Below are 24,397 nucleotides of genomic sequence, written 5' to 3'. Positions count from 1 at the left end.
GCTGTTCTATGTGAATACTGAAATAGCTAACAGAGGGTATAACTATAATATGTTAAACTAAAATGGCTAAAATCACAAAAATACTGAACTCTGAGGAAAATTCAAAACGAAAAGTCTGTAATCAAATGGCAAATCAAATGATAAAACACATCAAACGAATGGACAACAACTGTCATATTCCTGACTTGGTACAGGCATTTTCAAATGTAGAAAATGGTGCATTGAACCTGGTTTTTAGACAGCGTATGACTATTGTATACAATGCTATATGTTTACAGGTATAAAAAGTGGTGAGGCTCCTGAAGTGGCTGATATTATACATGAACGGTATGATACAGAGTTAGAAATGGCTAAAACACTGATGCAACAGGAATTTGATGAAACCATAGAATCTGAACAGGTAAACTAATAAGATCATTGTTTAAACTATAAAGAGTAATTATCAGGGAAATGTTTCCTTTTCATATGGTTTAAATATTTGGAAAGAGCATTTTATGAAATTAAAACAGCACAATGATGTTTACTGTTTTTCTGTTACATATTCCACTAACATAGATGTGAAAAAGTGGTCTGCATGGGTATTTTAGTCGCCTTACACTTGAAAATTTTCAGTCTATACATTACTTTAATAGGAAAAAGTGTGATCAACTTGTTTCAAAGTTTCTAAATCTAGAAGAGAAATACCACAAAAGTAGTTGTTAGTAAGAGTAAATATTTTCTAAAACCAACAGTTAAGCCTTTCTATGCACTTGTTGGGAACTATAATTTACCATTGTTGTCATGAAGCCTTTCTATGCACTTGTTGGGAACTATAATTTACCATTGTTGTCATGAAGCCTTTCTATGCACTTGTTGGGAACTATAATTTACCATTGTTGTCATGAAGCCTTTCTATGCACTTGTTGGGAACTATAATTTACCATTGTTGTCATGAAGCCTTTCTATGCACTTGTTGGGAACTATAATTTACCATTGTTTTCATGAAGGTGACACTATACATGCACACCTTTAGCAAGCATTGAGCTTCAACTAGAGTTTTACATGTATGATAACTTTATATATATTCCTAAATATATTTTTTCTTATAAATATGGTAATTTCATTAAAGGCCAGATTTATGGAACAGCATCAAGAATTAATGGATAAGTTAATAGGTGATAGGCAGGCAGAGGCAGAAGAACTCAGAATCCAACATGAAAAAGATATATCAGAATGTAGAAAGACTATTATTGATGAATATGATGCCAGAATTTCTGAGCTGGAGCAAAATCAAGAATTAGAAATCTCAAAATTGAAGGAAGAATTGACCAAGATTGTGTCTGAACCAGAGGATGTACCAGCTATTAAATCAGAAGAACCAACCCAGGTGACAGAGCAAGAACTTGAGACAGATGAAGACACCAGGGAACCAGATTTACCATCCGACCCTGAAGTAGCCCGTCGTAGGTCTAGTGAAGAGAAGGATAACTCTATAGAGGACTTAAGAGACACCCATACCTCAATTATAGCCAGGATAGAGGCAGAATATGAGGAGAAACTTAAACGCATTAAAGAAGGTAAACTATTTACATAGGCCTTATAAATATTACCATACTGTAGATTCACTATTCGCTGGATACCAAATTTTATGTATTTCGTGGTTACAGGTGAACCACAAATTCAATTATTCTACCAATAACAAATTTTACCTATGGTTGTATATAGATTTGAGCAAAAACACAAATTTAAATATATCAGAAAATACAATTTTTAGTGAATCCTCGAAATTTGTACCCACGAACAATATATGAATGTACAGTAGTATGAAAAATGACTTGACAATCTGTTTTATTTAGTGTTAATTTTATGCTTGAGAGGTAAAACTGAACTGTTGGTCATGTTGTAGAATCAATTTGTTGTTGGAATTGTACACATTCTGTCATGAAATCAGATTTATTCAATGTTATCTGATTTTGATTTAACCATATTTTGTTTGAAAACATGGCATACAAAGTATGATTGCTGTGTTTAATAAAGGAATTCAGAAACCATGTCTTTTTCCCTCTTATTGATATTACCTTTAAAGTTTAAATCAAGCAAATTAGCATCCATTTAAAATGGTAATGACTAAATTATTTAGGAATCTTTAAATTACAGTTACCAAATTAGTACAAAATAATTTTTAATGGCAGCAAAGATTTCTTATTTTTATGATTAATTGATACAAGGAATAGGTACCATCATGACCTATGCTGGTGATACACAACACTTTAAACACATTTATATGTATGTGAAAATTTCATTTAATTATAGAAATAGCGAGTACCCACTCTACTCATTCTGATGATTTAGATGGTGGTAGTGTAGATACTGTAACATCAAGGAAGAGTGCTGAACAACATAAACAGGAGTTACTGGCCTTAGAACAACAAATGTCAGATAAACATCAAAAGGAAATACAAAATCTACAGACTCAGCACCAGGCTAGAATAGAAGACATGGAAGACAAATACAAGGTATTATCTCCCTTTAATTGGGATTTGATATTAGAATATCTACATAATATTCAACTTCATTCTTGTATACAAGTATTAACCTTTATTCACTTTTTTGGAATATTTACTTTTTTATCTTTGGAAATGTGTAAAGTTATTTGTTTCCACATCTAAGACACCTGACTGCTTCAGATTAAAAAGATTAGATTAATATTGTATCCTAGATATTGAATACAATGACATACACTGATGAATTCTGTTCATATGTTGACAGAGTACTTCAACTAATGTACCAGATATTGTACTTAAATTCTGGTCAATCATAATCTCTTATTCCAATGATGCCTTACAGGTGGGTTTTTTTAATACCTAGTTTGAATATATTTTACAGAATAAACGATTACAAACCTTTAGCCATCTGAAAGTTATAAAATTCACCTTGTCACACTTGAAAGTTCGTCAAATTTAACAGATAATTATAATTACAAATCTTTACTTCTTGCAGAAAGAGATTGGAAACTTAAAGAAAATTTTGGAGTTTTTACAACACTCCTCAAGTTCAGAAGATACCATTCAAGGGCAGCTAGCATCTCCTGCTCAAACTGTTCCTATGGTAAATATATAAAAGCATTTTTAAACGTCTAGGTCATTGTCAAATGATATTTTTGTAATTTACTTGTACCTCAAAGTTTAAGATACTGTTGAATTATCTTTTGACTTTCACAGTCAGATCTTAGAAACTAATATACATAATCTTTACTAATGCTGACTAGGTGCTAATTGGCAGAGGTCTCTTAATTAGCCTATTCAATACAATATAGACATTTAGAGAGGTGCTTTCACTGATACGGGGCATCATACCATATATATGGTCTTTTCTCCATGTCATCATTCTTTACAACTTGTTTCTGTGCTGACTGTTCAAACTCTCTCTGGAATCCTAAAGTTTTGTTTAATTATTGATTTGTTTAGTCATGATATGTTATGTAATAGAGTAAGTAAAGGTATGTTTTTCAAACACATGTTACAAGGCCAGTAACTGTAAAGATGACTCAGAATATTTCAATTTTATAGATACCTACACACATGCATGAACAAGTTTTAGAGTGTACATCTAAATTGTAAAACTTCATACTGTTTAAACAATAAGCAAAGGTTGAAAATGGCAAGACATATTGTCACTATAAACAAGGAGAAAAGCTGGATATATCTAGGGTTTGCATACAGATGCTTTAAGTTAAAAAAAATGTCTGTAGTGTTGTCCTTGACCTCATTTTTATCTCGTCAAAGAAAATAGTCACAGAATGCAAAAAAAAGGGAAGCTTAACATAAGAGATTTATGTTTCAGAGGGTAGCCAACTCGGATGCTTCATACCTTATATAATTGTAAACAGATCTTTGCCTTATGTTACGAAAACTCCATCTTTCATATGCATTATGTTGTTCTGTAACTGCTGAAAAAAATTATAGTTTTTTGTCAGGTGAATTCTACCCTAATATGCTATTTATCTTACCTCCTATACATTTCTAGGAATATGATTTTTTAAAAGCAACGGTGTGTATATTTCATATTGGGTTAGTAGACGGGGCTTATTTCTATACATGGTTAATAGTTGTAGTGTAAAGTCTCTTTATAAAAACAACACGACGTTGTGGAATAATCTTAAAGATTTCATCAGATGAAGAAATTGATGATGCACAATTGAAATAAATTCATAAAACACATTTAAAGTTAATAATTTGTTGTTATTGGCAATTTTTATACGACCACAAAAATTTTAATTTTTCGTCGTATATTGCTATCATGTTGGCGTCGTCGTCTGCGTCGTCGTCGTCGTCCGAATACTTTTAGTTTTCGCACTCTAACTTTAGTAAAAGTGAATAGAAATCTATGAAATTTTAACACAAGGTTTATGACCACAAAAGGAAGGTTGGGATTGATTTTGGGAGTTTTGATCCCAATATTTTAGGAATTAGGGGCCAAAAAGGGCCAAAATAAGCATTTTCTTGGTTTTCGCACAATAACTTAAGTTTAAGTAAATAGAAATCTATGAAATTTTGACACAAGGTTTATGACCACAAAAGGAAGGTTGGAATTGATTTTGGGAGTTTTGGTTCTAACAGTTTAGGAATTAGGGGCCAAAAAAGGGCCCAAATAAGCATTATTCTTGGTTTTCGCACAATAACTTTAGTTTAAGTAAATAGAAATCAATGAAATTTAAACACAAGGTTTATGACCACAAAAGGAAGGTTGGTATTGATTTTAGGAGTTGAGGTCTGAACAGTTTAGGAATTAGGGGCCAAAAAGGGGCCCAAGTAAACATTATTCTTGGTTTTCGCACCATAACTTTAGTTTAAGTAAATAGAAATCTATGAAATTTAAACACAAGGTTTATGACCACTAAAGGGAGGTTGGGTTTGATTTTGGGAGTTTTGGTCCCAAGAGTTTAGGAATAAGGGGCCCAAAGGGTCCAAAATTGAACTTAGTTTGATTTCATCAAAAATTGAATAATTATAATTACATTGCCAAACCCAAATCAAGAACTTGTGAAAAAGATTAACGAGCTTATTTTTACATTTATTTGGAATTCACCTGTTCATAGAGTCAAGAAAGATCTGTTACAAAAGGATTACAGTGAAGGTGGATTGAAAATGATCAATCTTAATTCCTTCATCATAGCACTCAAATCCACATGGGTTAGAAAACTTTTTCAATCTAACAATAAATGGAAAAATATTTTATTTTCCATAATAAATCAAGAAAAATTATTTAAGTTTGGAAATGGTTATCTGTCAAACATTAAAGTAAAGATGAAAAATAAATTTTGGCAGGATGTATTCCATTCATGGGACAGTATTGTTGATAAAGAAGAAAAGAATATGTGGGAATATTTTTTGTCAAGTCCACTGTGGATGAATAATTGTATAAAAATAGAAAATAAACCTGTATTTTATAAAAACTGGTTTAATAAAGGTATATTTTTCATTAATGACATTGTATCAGATGCTGGAAAATTTTTCAGTTTAGAACATTTAGTAGAAACATTTAAAGTTGATAGAAATGTTATGAAATATAACAGCATAATTTCTGCTGTAAAGAATGCAAGAAAAGGATATGTTTTTGATAATTATAAACTAGTCACACCTTTTATTCCTTCATTTGCCAAGATTTTTTTTAAAAGCTCAAGGGGAACTAAAGACATGTATTCACTGTTAATTAAAAATAATATAGTTTCAACAGGCCAGAAAAAATGGGATCAAATTGTGAAGGTAGATGAAGAGGAATGGAAATTAATTTTCAAGTTACCTTTTAAAGTAACAAAAAATACCAAACTGCAGTGGTTACAATACAGAATAAATCAACATATTTTAGGTACAAATAAATTTTTGAATAAAATTAAGGTCACTGACAACCCAAATTGTACTTTTTGCCAAGAAGAAGTAGAAACTATTGTACATTTATTTTGGAATTGTGAGATTGTTCAAACATTCATTGATGAAATTGACTCATGGTTATTGTCAAATGGTATAAGCGTTCCATTTACCTTAAAATATTTTCTATTTGGGGATACTACAAAATCATTTAAGGGGAATGCTGCAAATTTGATTTATATGCAGATAAAACAATATATTTTCAACTGCAAATATTTTAAGAAATCTCTATCAATGCAGGCAGTGCAAAGTAAAATAAAATCTTTATACAACACTGAAAAATTAATTGCTGTTAAAAATAAAAGAGTAGAAATTTTTGACAAAAGTTGGAATGCTTTTGCCATTCTTTTTGATGAATGATCAGATATTTTGTTTTACATTGTATATATGTACATAAATTAGTAGAAAAAGAATTGTCATATGATATATTGTTTCTAACATGTGAAAGAACTACATTATTCATCTCTGCAAATAACTGAAAACAAACAAAAAACTTATAATTTCCTTGAAATTGAATATTTATCTTTCAATTATTTATTTACTTATTTATTTATTTTTTTTTTTTTATTTTTTTTTTTTTTTTTTTTTTTTTTTTTTTTTTTTTTTTTTTTTCTTCATAATTTTGAAAATAATCTACAGACATACCTAAAAATATATAGCTTATATATATTTATTTTTATTACTTCAACTACTCACATTATATATTTTTTTCATAACCTGTGCATTTGTTATATTAGATAATTATGGTTGATTATCTTAATGGTAAACTTCATTTTTTGATATTACTGATATGGTATATAATATTTTCAAATATGGAAAATTGTATGTATAATACTAACAAAAACTAACAGTTGTATATATATGTTATTTACTAATGTTAACGAGGCCGGGATAAGGTACCGGTACTTGATGTTTGAAAACTAACAAATGTACAGATTTCAATAAAATATGATAAATTAAAAAAATAAAAAAAAAAAAAAATTGAATAATTGGGGTTCTTTGATATGCCGAATCTAACTGTGTATGTAGATTCTTAATTTTTGGTCCCGTTTTCAAATTGGTCTACATTAAGGTCCAAAGGGTCCAAAATTAAACTTAGTTTGATTTTGACAAAAATTGAATCCTTGGGGTTCTTTGATATGCTGAATCTAAAAATGTACTTAGATTTTTGATTATTGGCCCAGTTTTCAAGTTGGTCCAAATCAGGTCCAAATTAAACTTTGTTTGATTTCATCAAAAATTGAATAATTGGGGTACTTTGATATGCCAAATCTTACTGTGTATGTAGATTCTTAATTTTTAGTCCCGTTTTCAAATTGGTCTACATTAAAGTCCAAAGGGTCCAAAATTAAACTAAGTTTATTTTAACAAAAATTGAATTCTTGAGCGTTTTTGAAATGCTGAATCTAAACATGTACTTAGATGTTTGATTATGGGCCCAGTTTTCAAGTTGGTTCAAATCAGGATCCAAAATTATTATATTAAGTATTGTGCAATAGCAAGAAATTTTCAATTGCACAGTATTCAGCAATAGCAAGAAATCTTCAATTGCACAGTATTGTGCAATAGCAAGAAATTTTCAATTGCACAGTATTGTGCAATAGCAAGACATCTTCAATTGCACAGTATTGTGCAATAGCAAATATTTTCAATTGCACAGTATTGCGCAATAGCAAGAAATATCTAATTGCACATTATTGTGCAATAGCAAGAAATTTTCAATTGATTGGAGTTATCTTTCTTTGTCCAGAATAGTAGTTGAATCAGCTTAAATCATTGTTTTATACAATATACAATGTATATTCACTTTTACTACCAACTGATAAATTAAAACAATCTTTACCATTCAGTGATAACAAGCACCTTTTGTTACATTTTAATATTTTATGATGTATTTAAATGAGTAGTTATTGTTGCAAACTCCATTAGAAATTTGAATTGAGATCAGTTTTGGAAAAAGGGAAAGGGGGATGTGAAAAAAAGGGGGGGGGGGGGTGCTTAAATTTTTCTCATTTCAGATTTCATAAATAAAAAGAAAATTTCTTCAAAAATTTTTTTGAGAGGATTAATATTCAACAGCATAGTGAATTGCTCAAAGGAAAAAAAAGTATTCTAAGTTCATTAGACCACATTCATTCTGTGTCAGAAACCTATGCTGTGTCAACTATTTAATCACAATCCAAATTTAGAGCTGAATCCAGCTTGAATGTTGTGTCCATACTTGCCCCAACCGTTCAGGGTTCAACCTCTGCGGTCGTATAAAGCTGCGCCCTGCGGAGCATCTGGTTATTGTATAGATCCATTGAAGTATATTCTTAATACTAACGGTATTTAAGACTTGATCACTTTGATAGGCCACTAGTCTAAATACCACAGGTTGAGGTAGTTGGTAAGATAAATTTGTTACATAGTGTGCAAGTGACCTATTGTGATATATATGAGGTCACTAAATTCCATATAGGGATGCGAGCTTCGCTCTCACAACATATGGAATTTACTGATCTATCAACAAGGGGTCAACGTGTGTCAGACAGGGTTCAGCAGATCTGACCTTATTACATGGATCAGTTTCTTGGTCAATTCAGTATCTCCGTTACAATAAGCAGAAGGTCAATTATATTTAGTTTGTGAAAAATTTGTACATTGCACATGTACTTCTAGCAGTTTTCATCTGACCTTGACCCAATTCCAAGGTTCATTGGTCAATGTCAAGTTTTTGTGTTTTGGTCCATTTCTCAAATAAGTCTAGAAAAAAGTCAGCTTTAGTTGGTATATTTGCATTGGCTCTCATATTAAATGTACCTATGTTCTTTAGATCCTCTAGTTTAATTTCCATTCTTATGTATATATTTGCCATGTGATTAGGACTTTCAGATTTGATTTTCCTCTGAGCAGTATTTTTTTTTATTATACTTTGTTTTTGCATCTTGCTTACCATCAAGATACTGGTGTTCTATTTAAGCATTCAGAATTGTCTTTCAAAAGGGATCTGATAAATTTATATATTTGACATTGACTTTGAAATTTGACTCCTATTAAAGAAAAATCCTTGTCTAATTTCTGTCTGGTTCATAACTTTTTTTTTTAATTTACAATGTCTACAAAACATTGGCTGAACGTAAACAGATGCATCATGGACTGTGTGTGTGTCATATACCAAAGTCAGGTCATTTTGACCTTGACTTTGACCTTTGACTCCTATGATAGTAAAACATTAACTTATTTTAGTTCAGTGAAAAACTTTTGTAAAGTAGCACTTAAATTGACAAAACTTAATATGCATTGTCTCAATACTGAATTTCACAGCAGCAACTAAACTGCATGTACTATCCTTCTTTATGGACAGCTCTAGTGTGCTAAATGTATTTCCGTCATAAGATAAGAATGCATGTACAGTAGACATATATAAAAATGCTTTATAAGTACATTTATGTTTTTTGTCAAATTGATGTGAATGTTTTTGCTTTGTGAATCATCAGTTACAATATAATTTATAAATGTTGTAATATTTTTTCAAAAACTGATAAATTAGATTTGTATTCAACAATTTTCTGGTGTATAGAAACATGTTAGTAACAGCTGACTGTGTATTGATTACACTATAACATAAATTATTGAATACCTATCTATTTAGAAAAGTACTTAAAACAACCTGCTGTCTTTTGTTAAACATTTTCTGGTCTTTTTCCTGAAGTTTTTTATATAAAAGGCTATTTTTCACTGCATTTTATTGGTAATAGGGAAAATTTAATATATGAATAGTTAGGACTGATGGCTTGGATTGGGAGTTTCTTCTGTACCTAGAACAAATTAAACATGCTTTTTTTTCACTTATACTTTAAAACCACAAATTTTAGAAACATATTTTTCAAAAGGACATAATTATTTTAATAATTAAAAGCAAAGGGGTTTAACTATGATAAATTATACAATGAACAGTTTGTTTTATAACCTGTGATATAATTATACAATGTGAATGTTGTATTCACAGAACATTAAAGAAAAGCACTTAGAAAAAATATTATTCATAGTTTTGTTGCAAGATTGATCTGTTAAAGTCATGTAACAAGTTTTATTGAACCAGTACATGCATACATGTATATACTAAACCAGTACATGCATACATGTATATACTAAACTTAGTCCTTTATGCATGTTTTATACATCTATTACACACATAGAATGTATTATGGACAAGTAATATTTCATTCAGTGTTTTAATAATGTAGATAAAAAAATTAGTGTGACTGAGGCATTGTGTCCTTTGAAAGCAGATTTTTGTTCTAGTTGTAGTTCTATAATGATGTAATGATCAAAACTGCTTGTTTGGAAAGTTTTTGAATATGTTGATGATTTTTAATTAAGCTTATAGTAAAACATATTTTTTAAATAGTTCTATTGGTTTAAACATTTGGTTAAATTTTGTCCACTTCTGTCTATTATAAATTTTAGATTACCGGTAAATCTATGTTTTTACTTATGAATCATCATATTAAAAGTCTATTGATCTGAAGTAACATCTGTTTAATGTGACTGTGGCAGGATGAACACATCTTACTTATATGGTAAGATTCTTAATTGTACTGACAATGAATTTTAATGAAATTTACAGATATCTTCATTGGAGGTAAAAGGAACTTATTTTCCATGCAAAAACTCAATAAAGCAAATTTGTTTATTGAGTTTATAAGAGATCAACAACATGCATTATACAAACCTTTTTCATTCTGGACAGCTTTAGATTTTTAGTCTACTTTTGCTGTTGCATTTGTACAGAGAAAAACTTGTACATTCTGCTTATCTGCCTCATCAGTAGTGATTATAGAATCCAAGATCTATTTTCTGGTGAGAGCTGTTTAATAAATTAAAAAAAAAACACTTTTTCTATTACAGTTGGAAAGTTTAGAAGAGGAGATAGTAGCAGAAGACAGTGGACGTTATGTTCCATCTAGGAGCACCCCTCGAGATGACATGGAATCTTCTATAGAGAGAGTAGAAGTCACCCAGGTGGTCAGACGACCTCAACAGATCAGTCCAAGGGATAAAAAGGTAAACGTTATACAATGTACTAAGTAACATTGCACATGAGTTATAGGGAAAATAAAACAATCAATGCTTGGTTTGGGTTTCATTGATATCTCAATTCAAAATTGGTTATTTCTTAAAATAAAAATATAAAAACAGAAGTATTTCTAGTGAAAGAAACAATAAGAATCCTACATTTAAAGTATAACTAAGAGCTATCTTGATCTTGCTTTTGTGAGTATGTAATGCTTCCTTAGAAATTTTCCAGTAACTTATCAAGATTATGAAAGCAATAAAACCTTTGATATTTTGGTTACTTAATTGTATTATTGTCTTATGTGTAATCACCTACACTCCCTTGTGTACAATAATTAGATTGACATAACAGGTAAACTGAAATAAAGAAAATGCTTTAGAATCAGGTCATTTTTATGCCCCACCTACGATAGTAGAGGGGCATTATGTTCTCTGGTCTGTGGGTCCGTTCGTTCATTTATTCGTCCATCTGTTCGTTCGTTCATCCATCCTTTTGTTCGTCTGTTCGTCCGTCCTTTCGTCCCGCTTCAGGTAAAAGTTTTTGGTCAAGGTAGTTTTTGATGAAGTTGAAGTTCAATCCACTTGAAACTTAGTACACATGTTCCCTATGATATGATCTTTCTAATTTTAATGCCAAATTAGAGTTTTTACCTAAATTTTACAGTCCACTGAACATAGAAAATGATAGTGTGAATGGGGCATCCGTGTACTTGGGACAGATTCTTGTTAGAAATTTATCAATTAGTCTGTTTTTCTAACTGAGTAGTTATCAATTTCCCCACTTTTATCACTTCTTAACAAGTAAAAAAGAAACATAGTGCATCGCATATATCATTCTAACCTTATCCATGAACATTTTTTGAAATTTTTCAATGTAATGTATACTCAGATAATCAAGTTACAAAGTAACCTGTATGTGTGTCATCATACTTGTAAAGAAATTTACTTAAATTGTGCAAGGTGCATGAATCTATAATCTTTTCTGAAAATATCAATGCTATTTATGTCATAGTGATAAATAAAGTTTGAGTTATCTTCCTTTGTCCATTATTCTACAATTATGTGCTTTAAAATACAATGCTAGGTTTACTTTTCAGTTCCCGCTGCTAAACGAATGCAATCTTTACCCCACTATTATTGAATGTGCTACGTAGCTTGATCTTCCCCTGATTTACACTATTGTAAATGTTATATATCAATTATAGTGGTAAACACACTGTAAATTATAAGTTATAATTATATATGGAGTAGTGTTCATAAAAAAAACATCAGAAAATAAGAATTTCTAATAAATTAAGATTTAAATTGTCAGTAGCTTATTTGTATGATCACTTTTAACTTTTCAATAAAAAGGGGAAAACATGTTGTGTTACTTTAGCAAATATGGTCTGAAATCAGATATGTAATTTTTGGGATTTTGAATTACATCAATTATTTTTGCAGGAAATCCTTGATGAAACTGATGATGAACCTTTGATCCAGTTTGACAAATCTAAGGGAGATAATCAAGAAGAAGATATGGGTTCTGAGATATCTGAGGAACCTATCCTTCCTGATTCAGCTCCACCTAGACAACTCTCAGCATCTACTTTTGACTTTGATGCTGGACTGGACTTTAAACCTGATTTTGTGGAGGAGGATGAAGACTATGACAGATCTAGTAGTTTACAGGACAGAGAGGATTCTGGGAGTGGAAGATCTACTCCCGATGAATTGATGCAAACAAGGGCGCTGGCTGATACCCTAGCCAATCTAAAACCTGTTTCTACGTATGAATCAGGTGAACTTCCTGTTTCTGCTGAGGTTGTCAAACAAAAGGATAGCAAAATCAAAGATGTAAGTTTTATATTTAGTCAAGGATCTACTTATCAATTGCTAATGAAAAACAAATGGTGTGTCAGTTTTTTAAAATATTGGTGTATATTGTAAAAAATAGTTTTGTATTTATTTATTATCTGCAGCATACTAAATGAATAGCGATTACTTAAGAAATTAGTCATTAGTGTTTGTAAGTTTGACACAGTTCAAATCTACCAAAATATAAAGTTCAGTAGTCTTTGCAAATTTGATGTTACAAATTATATCTACTATCCCTTAGTATTTTCAGCTCTTGAATTAACATTTAAAATCAAATTTCTTATTTTCATTGTGTTTGTTTTACAGCTAGAAGATGAGATTAAGAAGCTGACACAAAGATTACAAGACCAGATTGAGGAAGAAAGACTGATTCTAATGAGGAGAGAGAAAGAATCACAAGAAGATCAAAATCTAGAACTAATGTTAAAATCTGATTTGGAGAGAGTTAACAATGATAGGTAAGATACTCTAAGTAAATAGTGATGTCTTGCAGATGTTGTGTTTCATTCTTGATCATTGATGACTGGCTTTTGACATCTAAACTTGAATTTAGATATTTCTTATAAAATTGTAGTAGGCCAGACTTTTTGTAATGCTTGAAGATAAGGAGATGATTTTTGGCTCATTAGGGCATAATGATGACTTACAGATCAAGTAGATGTTTTAGTTTGGTGGATTGACTTTCAATTCTTCCTTTTCATGAAAACTGATTTTTCCCAGATTATTTTGGTTACGGCTCCACTCCTGCTGAAATAATTGCATTAATTAATAGTTTACACCTTACTTTTACAGAGAATCTGTACAGAAAACAAATGAACAACTGTTACAGCTATTGTCAGACTCTGTCAAGACTTATCTCAATGTAGAAGATAGTATTAACAAAAAACTGGTTAAGATGGTTACAGAAGGAGATAAATCAACAGGCAGTAAAGGGAGATCACCCCCTAGAGATCAGCAGAGGTCACCTCCATTAGGTGCTGAAGGTAACAAGATTATATTTGATATTTTTGTACAGAACTATCTGAATAATAAAACAGTTTTTTTTCCTAGCCTCAAGATAACAGTTCATACATTGTTTTAACATTTCATGTTGGAAAACATTACACATTACCGTCAACAGAAAATAAATTTAAAGTTTCATTCTTTGGATCTACTTCATAGATTTCCATTCTTGGGGTCTACTTCATAGATTTCCATTAATGGGGTTTACTTCATAGATTTCCATTATTGGGGTCTACTTCATAGATTTTCATTCTTGGGGTCTACTTCATAGATTTTCATTCTTGAAGTCTACTTTATAGATTAACATCCTTGGGGTCTACTTCATAGATTTTCATTCTTGGGGTCTACTTCATAGATTAACATCCTTGGGGTCTACTTCATAGATTTTCATTCCTGGGGTCTACTTCATAGATTTACGTTCTTGGGGTCTATTTCATAGATGTTCATTCTTGGGGTCTACTTCATAGATTTTCATTCTTGGGGTCTACTTCATAGATTAACATCCTTGGGGTCTACTTCATAGATTTACGTTCTTGGGGTCTACTTCATAGATTTTCATTCTTGGGGTCTACTTCATAGATTAACATCCTTGGTGTCTACTTCATAGATTTTCATTCTTGGGGTTTATTTCATAGATTGTCATGCTTGGGGTCTACTTCATAGATTTCCATTATTGGGGTCTACTTCATAGATTAACATCCTTGGGGTCTACTTCATAGATTAACATTCTTGGGGTCTACTTCATAGATTTACGTTCTTGGGGTCTACTTCATAGATTTACGTTCTTGGGGTCTACTTTATAGATTTCCATTCATGCTGTCTATTTCATAGATTAACATTCTTGGGGTCTACTTCATAGATTTTCATTCTTGGGGTCTACTTCATAGATTAACATCCTTGGTGTCTACTTCATAGATTTTCATTCTTGGGGTTTATTTCATAGATTGTCATGCTTGGGGTCTACTTCATAGATTTCATGTGTTTAAAATTTAATATTGATTCCTTATGATGATGTCAATCTAGGCTCATGTACTTCACTAATTTCATTTGCTTTGAAAAGTAATTCTTATGCCCCACCTACAATAGCAGAGGGGCATCATGTTTTCTGATCTGTGCATTGGTTCGTTCGTTCGTTCGTTCGTTCATCTGTTAGTCCATTTGTCCGTCTGTCTGTCCTGTTTCAGGTTAAAGTTTTTGGTCAAGGTAGTTTTTGATGAAGTTGTTGAAGTCCAAGCAACTGCAAACTTAGTAAACATGTTCCTTATGATATGATCTTTCTAATTTTAATGCCAAATTAGATTTTATACCCCAATTTCATGGTCCATTGAACATAGCAAAATGATAGTGCGAGTGGGGCATATGTGTACTGTGGACACATTCTTGTTCATACTGACTTAATTTGTATACTTTTCGACAGGAGGAGCAGATGGTGATGGAGACAGTTTACAAGAAACCAGTATATTGTCAAATGTTACAGATGAGGGTCTAGATTTATCACAAAGAATTAGTGAAAGTATTTTCCAGGGTCCCGAGCTAGATAAAGAAGGGGAAGAACTCCTTCGAGGTTTGTGTTATCTCTTATTGTCATTCAATCAAAAATAGATTAAGTTAATAATCAATTTCCTTCAATTTTAGGATGTAGAATTATAAATCCTGGTATACATGTTTGAATGTTGTGAAATTGGGACAAGTATCCAGAAATTTTCATTAAATCCTTTATTAATTATTAACACTTGAAAAAAGCCAGGTAATTACAGTTCCGATGAGTCTCTAGTTGTCTAAGTGTTGCACAGTAGAGTAAAGGCATGAAGATTTAATTTCTCGATAAATGGGAGAAATTTTATGATTGTCAGTTTTGGAATCTCGTTGAATCTTCTTCCAGAAAATTAATCATTTGAATTTGACAAACCTAAATAATGGCAAAAAAACTTGCTATACTTGGAAAAGTTTTAACTTGTGATATTTAAAAATAACTAGTATGGTACCAACTTTGATCTCAAATAAATCAGCTTGGTTGATTGAATACTATTAATCTTTGGCTAATGGTGATCTTACATGGGGATATAGCCATGTACAGAATGAGGGTGATCTCTTTGATTTGTGATGATTTATTCTGCCTTTATTTACAGACTATTGGACAATGAAATCTTATTTAAGAGGTTTGTGTTGGTCTATATTGCAACTAAATTTTCTTTGCAACACATTGTGTGAAAACTGTACACAACTGATTATTCACAGGAATATACTTTTTTCATCATCATTATAAAACACCCGTATTCAGATCAGAAATCCAAAAAGGAATCAGAATTCTGAGGAGCAATAACATGAAAAATACAAATGGTAGGTAGGTAAGAATTCTATCTGATTCCCTCAAGAGAATAATCCTTCCTGGGAATCGATCAAAATTGACTTACCCAACATTTGTATTTTTCATGTATTACTCCTTAAGATTTGGATCTCTCCAAGGATTTCAGATTGGGATACCTGTTGTGAATAAGTTAATGGCATCATTTAATAAGCTCATGTAGTCACTTTCTTTTTTGGATATCAGCCACATTCAGCTTCATTTATTTTTTCACAAAATTCATTTTCACTGAAATACATGTACTTTTCTTTAATATTTTTGACATAAAACATTTTTCAACACTATTAATGCATCATTGGAGTTGTTAAGAATAACATTCTTTGCAAAAAACACAATCAGAACTGCAGAAATAATTTTGTGGCTTACACAGACATTTGATATTGTGATTGGACCAGCAATGCAGACATGCTGTTTTAATAAAGTAACTATGAAAGGACATGTTGCAAACAGCTCACCATGTAAATTTTTCAAATCAAATCATTATTTGGTACACGATGGCTTGATAAAATCTTGTATTCTGAAATGTTGACCTTTCTTTGTCAATCTAAAGATGCTTACCACATTAGAAATGTTTAATATCTGACCCAAAGGGGAAAAAATGAGTTCTATTCAGGATCATTAAATAAAAAAGGAGGGTAGGAGACATATTATATAATGTGGCTATTTGATATTAGAGGGGAATTCGTTTTTTTTAGCTAGTTTAAGCTATAATCTTAGTCTATCATTTTCAAGTTGATTCAAAATGATGACAGGAATTATTTTTATTAGGTCTCTTATAAAACTTGTAAATGTTTGAATCTGTAAAAGACAAAACAAAAAACAGAAGTTATTAGATTGGTTGTTCGACAGTATAAAGTACTTGAATATATCACAAAACAATTCTTACCATTTTCAATTAATAGATAGTTAACATGGTTAAAGGTAGTGGACATAATACACATAAGATTTAAACTAAAAAGATGGCATTTGAAGTTAATGTACAAAGTGTCCAATTGAAGTGATTTTAAGTGATTTAATGATGTAATTAATCAGATATAGACTACAAATGATTTTTTTTGTAAAGAAATATTTATAAATTTGGTATGTGGTCATTTAAATGACATTTTCGTTGACAAATACACATAAAATCTATGAGATTAAGTAAGGATTATCTGTGGATGATATCTAGATAATCTAGTAGACGTAATCTTAAAAATTTAAGATGGTTTTGCTTATTCTTGTTCCCTCTTTAACATCAAGACATATTAAGTTTGTCATGTTTTGGATTTAGACAGGTCAAAAGTGGGGTGAGTTTCTTGGAGAAATTTTACAATTATAAAAAAAATAGACGGGTTTAAAGATTTATAATTATATAAAGGTCTCTAATAGATACTTATGTGACTGACATAATATTTATTAATTAATTGTTGGTTGTATAACCTACTTTTCTTTAGGACCATACATGTACAGTAGCATTTAAAATAAAAAGTTAGCAAGTCACATAAGAGACAAAAGCAATGTTGTTGAATTATAAAAGTGAATTAATTCTGACAATAATACTTTGAAACATTATATTTCCTAATAGGAGCTATTTTTAAATATTTTTTATTTTGACCTATAGCCATAAAAAGCATAATAATTACTTTAATGAGAATCGTATCAGCCAGAAATGTAATCAACTTCAATTTCCTAGGATTGTTTAACACATGCATCACTATATATTGATTTAATCTAAAAATAGAAACTTATTAAGGTCCAAGGTTTCCAACTTCCCTTGTACTATATGATACTTCAGTTTCTTCAAAAAAGGAAATAAGTTGACGATACATGTGTTTTATGGTTGAATGAATGGATCGTATTCTAAAGGCTTAGATGAGATAATTAATGGGAAAAATCAATACACATAATTTGAAGGACAATAAGTTTACAAAAGTTATTTTCTTATTAGTATTTAAAAATAATTAACATTCTTTACATATGTGAACAAATATTGCTCATTGTATGTCATTTTAAAATGCTGATACATTTACTATGTACAATTGAAATATAAAGGATTTAGGAAATAAGTAAATATATAAAAGGTGAGTTAAAAGAATTTTTGTTAACAATTGTTAATAATGTGATTGCTAATAATATTTGAAAATAAATAAAGCATTTTCTCTGTAACATAATTTATTGTAAAGTTTTTTCAAATACACATCTTGTTTGTATTCTCTACACATAGTGTTCATACATGTACATGTATTTACATAATATATAGGAAGGGAAGTGTGGTTAATCATTCAAAATGTGAAATTTATAGGAAGTAATGTACTTATGAATGTATATAGGAGACATGTCCTTTTCTGACAGAACTTTACATTGATAGGCAAAATAGTTACAAACTTTGACCAATTCTACTATCTGATTGATGATAAAGACTTTACTTATTATGAAATGTAGTAAATTAATAAAAAAAAATTGAAATTCATTTTTAACATTTTTAGAGTGTCTAAACATTGATTATAGCTTCTTGGATTTTTTTTCCTTCGAGAAAATAAAAAAAAAACCTTTGACAATCTAAAGTATAGTTAGATAGTTTTCAGTTGTAAAGAAAACAACTACATTTAAAAGGATATCGAAGTACTTTGTCAGATTAAGAATAAGATAGAAAAGGTTTTACTAATTGTCAAAAAAATCCATAAAATTTATATTGACTGAAACTGTTGTCATTAAATTGGTATTGGTTAGCTGTATAATTGTTTTTTTTGAAGGATGGGGAAACTGAAAACTGTTTAACCTCATTACTACACTATTTAAGTTGTCTTTTAACCGAAGGTCCTAGAGGCTATGTAGGAGTTCCTAATTTGATGTATCATCAACCAATTTTATTTCATATGAAAGGAATATTTAATTTAAGATTATGGGATAGTCACACCAAAGTATAGTAACATGATGAAAATAATAACATACAAAAGGAAATGGAGTAAATTAGAAGGTGTCATATAACAAAAATATTTAAAACTATTACAATATTCTATGTCATTCATATTTCCCCAGATCTTTCATTCTAATTACAAACTGAACAAAAAAATAAATGAACATTAAATCAGGAACTAACATGTAAAATATTAAGTAGTGAAGTAAAAAATTATGTCAGATGGTTATTTTATTTCTATAGATGCCAGTCATCGACTACAGAACTCTGTATCTAGACTCCTCGAGATGATAGAAGAAACAACAAACCAGCTGCTAGAGGCTCGTAACACACAACATCAACTGGTTGATCATGTAAATATCAAAGAAGAGGACTCCAATCAGATGAACAACCAGGTTCAGGATCTCCAAGAGCAACTCCGACAGGAGATTAAAGCCAAAGAATATCTCGCTGTTGAACTTCATAAGGCAGAAGGTTTGGACTTTATCATTCTTTTCAATGAACTTTCAACTTTTATGGTGATGTTGAATGAAAATTAGAAAGGATTTGATTTAAGTCTTCTTTTTTTCTATCATGTAAAAGTTGGAAATTAAGAATATTTGGTTATTTTTACATGTACTTATTTTGAAGAAAAAGGCAAAGACATACAGGTAAAAATAAAGTAAGATGATATTTGTCCACTGGGTAGTTTGTGTTTTAAATTGTCTGTATATCTAAGTGACTACAACCATCAAAATGATACAGACCAAATGCCTCTATTTAGTTGAGCTAAACTTATAAAACAGGTTTTTAGAAAACTTTTCAATGGAGGCAAATTTCTTTTTAACCAATTTCTCATTCTGAATCACTTGATATACAACACCACTGATTTTAGATTCAGTTTAATCTATTTGTTCAGGTCTAATTGAGGGATACAGTTCTGAGAGAGAAACTTTGAACCAACAGATTGCAGATCTAGAGGAGAAAAAGGAAGCTCTGGTTCTGGAACTTGAGACAACTAAAAACAAGCTCCAGGACTTAGAAAGTATACATCATGAAGCTGTGTCCCTTCGAGCAGAACTTCAGAGACAGCAGTCCCTTATCCAGGGCAATGTAGGAGAGGAGGCCCAAGGTTTTTACAGATATAAAAATTATTTACTCCCCATTGGAGTTGCTGTTGGTTGTTGCCTGTTGCAATATTGGATGAATTAAAAACAGTTGTTGCCATGCATGTTTTCATTGGCATCTTGTTAACTTTTGAGTATTTTATCCGTTATTTTTGTACAATATTTACTATTTTTAAAACTATTCACACAGGCCTTTTCCTGTCATGCAGTTGTTGGTATCTTTGTTAGTTGTTGATCATTTTATTTTAATCAAAGGGTTTTGATTTATTTTCGTAACAATAGGGATATTTGTTTTTATTATCATATTTTGGGATATTAATAAAATGTTGGTTGAATTTGATTTTGGTTTGTTTGCCTCTTATATGAATCAAATCCATATTAATAATTCTTTAATATATATTTAAGTGAAGGGGCTTTCCAAACCATTGGCCTCACTGATACAATAATTTATACAATGTTTATCCAGTGAAAGCACCTAGTATATAATTCAATCTTATAAATCTCATGTTTAGCAGTGGAATTTAAAAAATTCACATTTATATAATATTGCTGTATCTGTATCACTTTATTCATCTTTTTTAAAATCACATACTATGGCTTTGTGATGTCATATGTATTGACCTGTCCTAAATAACTTTAAACAATACTTATCACAAACTACAAAATGTTTGCTCGAACATTGAATAGTTTGACTCTTCCAGTCTTCAAGCCTTCTTCCATTAAGCTTTTAAAAATTAAAAAAAAAAAAAACAACAGTTTTTCAAATGCTGAAATCACAGTAGTACAATGTATTAAAAAGACTATCAACTATCCTAAAACAGATTTTGCAAAATAATATGACACTATCTGAGGTCATAAAAAACTGTCAAAATAATTCAAGTTGTGACTCCCAGTGGAAAATTTACTGTAGCAATAGCAGAAAACCTGATAATTGGTAAGCATCTGTTTTTCATATTGTTAAGATTGTTTTTTTACAGCAGTTAATATTTAAAATCAAAGTAAACTTTGTAAATACAGCATTTTTAGCTCTAAAATTCCTTTTATTACCCAACATTCTGATCTTTATAATTTGATCCTGTAAAATTGATAAATGAAAATTTATATAAGTTTCAATATTTTGGTAGTTTGTTGAACAAATTTTTGTTTTTCATATGCAACAACTTTTAAATTACTTTAAAAATATTGCTATTAACATATCTGAAAAGAGATGGTAAAGGTTTGATTCGTTTTTTATTTCTTTTTAATTTGCATGTTATATTATATCATTGCTAAATAAGTTTTAAGTTATTTTAGCTGTCATTCGAATGGTTGGTATTGTAAAATAAAGGATTGTGGAACTGCATCGACAGAAAAAGGCTGTGTACAAAAATTCATTCAAGGTAGCTAAGATTTGAGGGAAATCTGCCTGCGGTAGTTGGTATTTCTGTAGTTGGTTTTCAGATGTCAGATTTTATTCTAAGAATACCATTATAATATTTTTGATAAATTTTCTAAAGAATATATTTTTATGACCACAGAACTAAATATGAACTATTGAAAAAAAAGAATAAACTGAAGAGGGATGATAACAGCTTTTACATTGATGCTAGCAAGACAATTCTTTGTTTGGCTTGCTTGCTTTGTGTGTATCAATGTTTGCTCAAGCATGACAATTAAGATAGGTGGGGCTTCAGCTTGTATACATCATACTTAAATTTTATTGGACGTTACGTTTGAGGTTAAGAACACTTAATTTTATAACATCACATGACAAATATTCTCACATGTTTCCTCACCTGTTAAAATACAATAATTGGTCAATGAAAGAAAATATAAACTTTTTTCTTCTATGAGGATGAGAAACTGGCCTTCCACAGTTTTGCGCCGAGTACAAAAAAAGTTTATATTTTTATGACATTGACCTAATATTGTTTTTTATAACATATCAATCTATTAGTTCGGTTGTATCCGTGTCTGCCCTTTCATTATGTAACTCAAGAAAAATTCCAATAAATGGGTACAATTGTATCGAAAAGAGAAAATCGAGTGCACCTTTTTTATGTTAGGGTGTGTTGTAGATGAATATTTTGTTTTGAAAACGTACAAAGGAAGAGTATTTGATACATCATCTCGCTTCAGATTCTATCATTTTTATATAGCAAAGCTACAGGTTGACTTTATAACATAAAAAAATCACATTTAATTTACTAAAAGATGAAATATAGGGGTCAAGTGAAATACCTATCCAATGAATCACAAAATCAGAGTAGGTGTGTTCGAATAGCTATTTTACTAAAAGTACTTGGCGACAGTCTTTAAGTTGGATGATGAAAATGCATATCTTCGAAAAAAATAATAATTTTGGCTTCCATTTCTACGATTGTGAAAATGAACTGCCGTAATGGGGAGATAATTTTGACGAAGTAGAATCCTGTGTATATTGTATATTTACTGGTTAAAAAACATGTGAGAATATTTGTCATGTGATGTTTTAAAATTAACTTCAAACATAACGTCCAATAAAATTTAAGTATGATGTATACAAGCTGAAACCCCGCCTATCTTAATTGCCATGCTTGAGCAAACATTGATACAAACAAAGCAAGCAAGCCAAACAAAGATTTGTCTTGCTAGCATTAATGTAAAAGCTGTAATTGTTGACTAGATCATATTAAATTTAGAAATTAAAGTATTGAAGTTGATGTTATTTTTTGAATCAGAAAAATTTTACTTTTAATTTTCTTTTATGTTCTGACAGCATATTTTATTTAACAGAGATGAAATGAATCATGTTCATTAAGATCAAAGTGTTTCTTAAATTGTAAGTAGTTTGTATGAAACACATTTAAAAAATATACCTTTGGCAGCATAAAACAGGTTTTATCTGACATTTGAGGACCCATTATAGAGTTTTGGTTCTCCCTATAAAAAGGTTTTGTTATTATGCATGATAAAGGGTAAAAGGGTACCAGTTATTCATCCAGTTGCATGACCAGGTTTTTCAGCTTCCAGCAAAGCTACTATTTTATTATTGCGTTATTTTTGCTTTAACTTGATTGGTAGTCATATTTAGTGATAAATATTAAAGGAGAAAATACCAACAGCAGAAACTTTTGTCTTCAAAAAGTGATTTTGTAGTACCAGATAGAATTTATTGATTAATTACTTATTCTGAACCAGATTTGTTTTCAAATTAAAAAAAAATTAAATAATTTGTAATGTAAAAATGTATCATGTTAAAATGAACTAGGAAAAAAAAAAAACTAAATTTGACTACCCTTTTTAATGGCTTTTTTTTAGAAGAAATAAAATATTTCATTATTTAGAAGAAAAAAAAAATTATTTAAATGTTAAACACTAGAAAAGAATGAATTACTCTATAAAGATATCTTTCGGCCCATGTTTAAATATTGTCACTCCGTAAAAAGGTTTAGACGTTGTTTAAATCCACATTTTTTTCTCTGAAAGTAGCCATTATGAAACATGTTAATTATAAGTTATAATTTAAAATGTTTATAGTACTAGTAGAAAATATATGGCTACCTGCTTATGAATGGATACAATGAGAGCACTATTTTCTTTGTATCTAAATTTTTAAAAGTAAAGAAAAGAATTGTAATTCAGTAGTTAATGATGTATTCAAAAACTATATCTGAATATTTCATTACTGTAATTTCAGAAATTATTGTGATTTATAAAGAAAGGACAATAATGCGAGATTAATTATTGCAATTTTAAGAAAATCTGCATACAGATATATGTATCAGATATCAGAATAAAAGTTATAGTTATTGCCATACTAACCCAGTCGCATTTTTTGCATTAATAAAAACCTCACAATAATTTCTGAATTGCTTCTTGTGAACTGGCCTCAAGAAGATTCTACCAAATGCTGCTTTATCAGATATGGTGTCAATATCATATAAAAGAGAATCAAACCAAATGAGTTAGCAATGAAAAAAATACAAAAAATAGACTTTTCCCATAAAATTCTAAATTGACTCATGAACAGTATTTTACAAAGCTTCTGAAACTGTGGATGAGTTTCTTATTTTCTTCTTTAGTTGGTAAAAAAACCCTGTGAATGATTCAATTCCGTAGTATGTGAACAAAGATCAAAGAATAAATGCTCTTGTAACATTACAACATGCATGTCCAAGCATGCTTTTGTGCATGCTGTATTTACCCAGCTGTAACTTTTTGTTATTATATTATTGTGTGCATG

The 24,397-nt window shown here is 30.2% G+C and overlaps 1 protein-coding gene across 10 annotated transcripts in view; it reads left to right on the top strand.

The window, feature by feature from the left end:
• LOC143065044 (uncharacterized) overlaps window positions 1-24,397 on the top strand; it is a 132,238-nt gene that overhangs the window by 67,407 nt on the left and 40,434 nt on the right. For 9 of the 10 annotated variants that reach the window (XM_076238341.1, XM_076238344.1, XM_076238346.1 and 6 more), the window contains 12 exons: window positions 279-400; window positions 1,109-1,556; window positions 2,293-2,495; window positions 2,980-3,087; window positions 10,800-10,955; window positions 12,411-12,803; window positions 13,131-13,282; window positions 13,617-13,807; window positions 15,244-15,390; window positions 15,956-15,985; window positions 19,331-19,561; window positions 19,986-20,198. In XM_076238341.1, coding sequence (XP_076094456.1) covers window positions 279-400; window positions 1,109-1,556; window positions 2,293-2,495; window positions 2,980-3,087; window positions 10,800-10,955; window positions 12,411-12,803; window positions 13,131-13,282; window positions 13,617-13,807; window positions 15,244-15,390; window positions 15,956-15,985; window positions 19,331-19,561; window positions 19,986-20,198 — 2,394 coding nt within the window. The remainder of the gene's footprint in view (window positions 1-278; window positions 401-1,108; window positions 1,557-2,292; window positions 2,496-2,979; window positions 3,088-10,799; window positions 10,956-12,410; window positions 12,804-13,130; window positions 13,283-13,616; window positions 13,808-15,243; window positions 15,391-15,955; window positions 15,986-19,330; window positions 19,562-19,985; window positions 20,199-24,397) is intronic. The other variant, XM_076238342.1, reaches the window with a different exon arrangement.

This window comes from Mytilus galloprovincialis, chromosome 2 (assembly GCF_965363235.1).
Source record: "Mytilus galloprovincialis chromosome 2, xbMytGall1.hap1.1, whole genome shotgun sequence".
Lineage (NCBI taxonomy): Eukaryota > Metazoa > Mollusca > Bivalvia > Mytilida > Mytilidae > Mytilus > Mytilus galloprovincialis.
The sequence above is the reverse complement of the archived record's forward strand: the minus strand, read 5'-3'. Positions and strand labels throughout refer to the sequence as shown.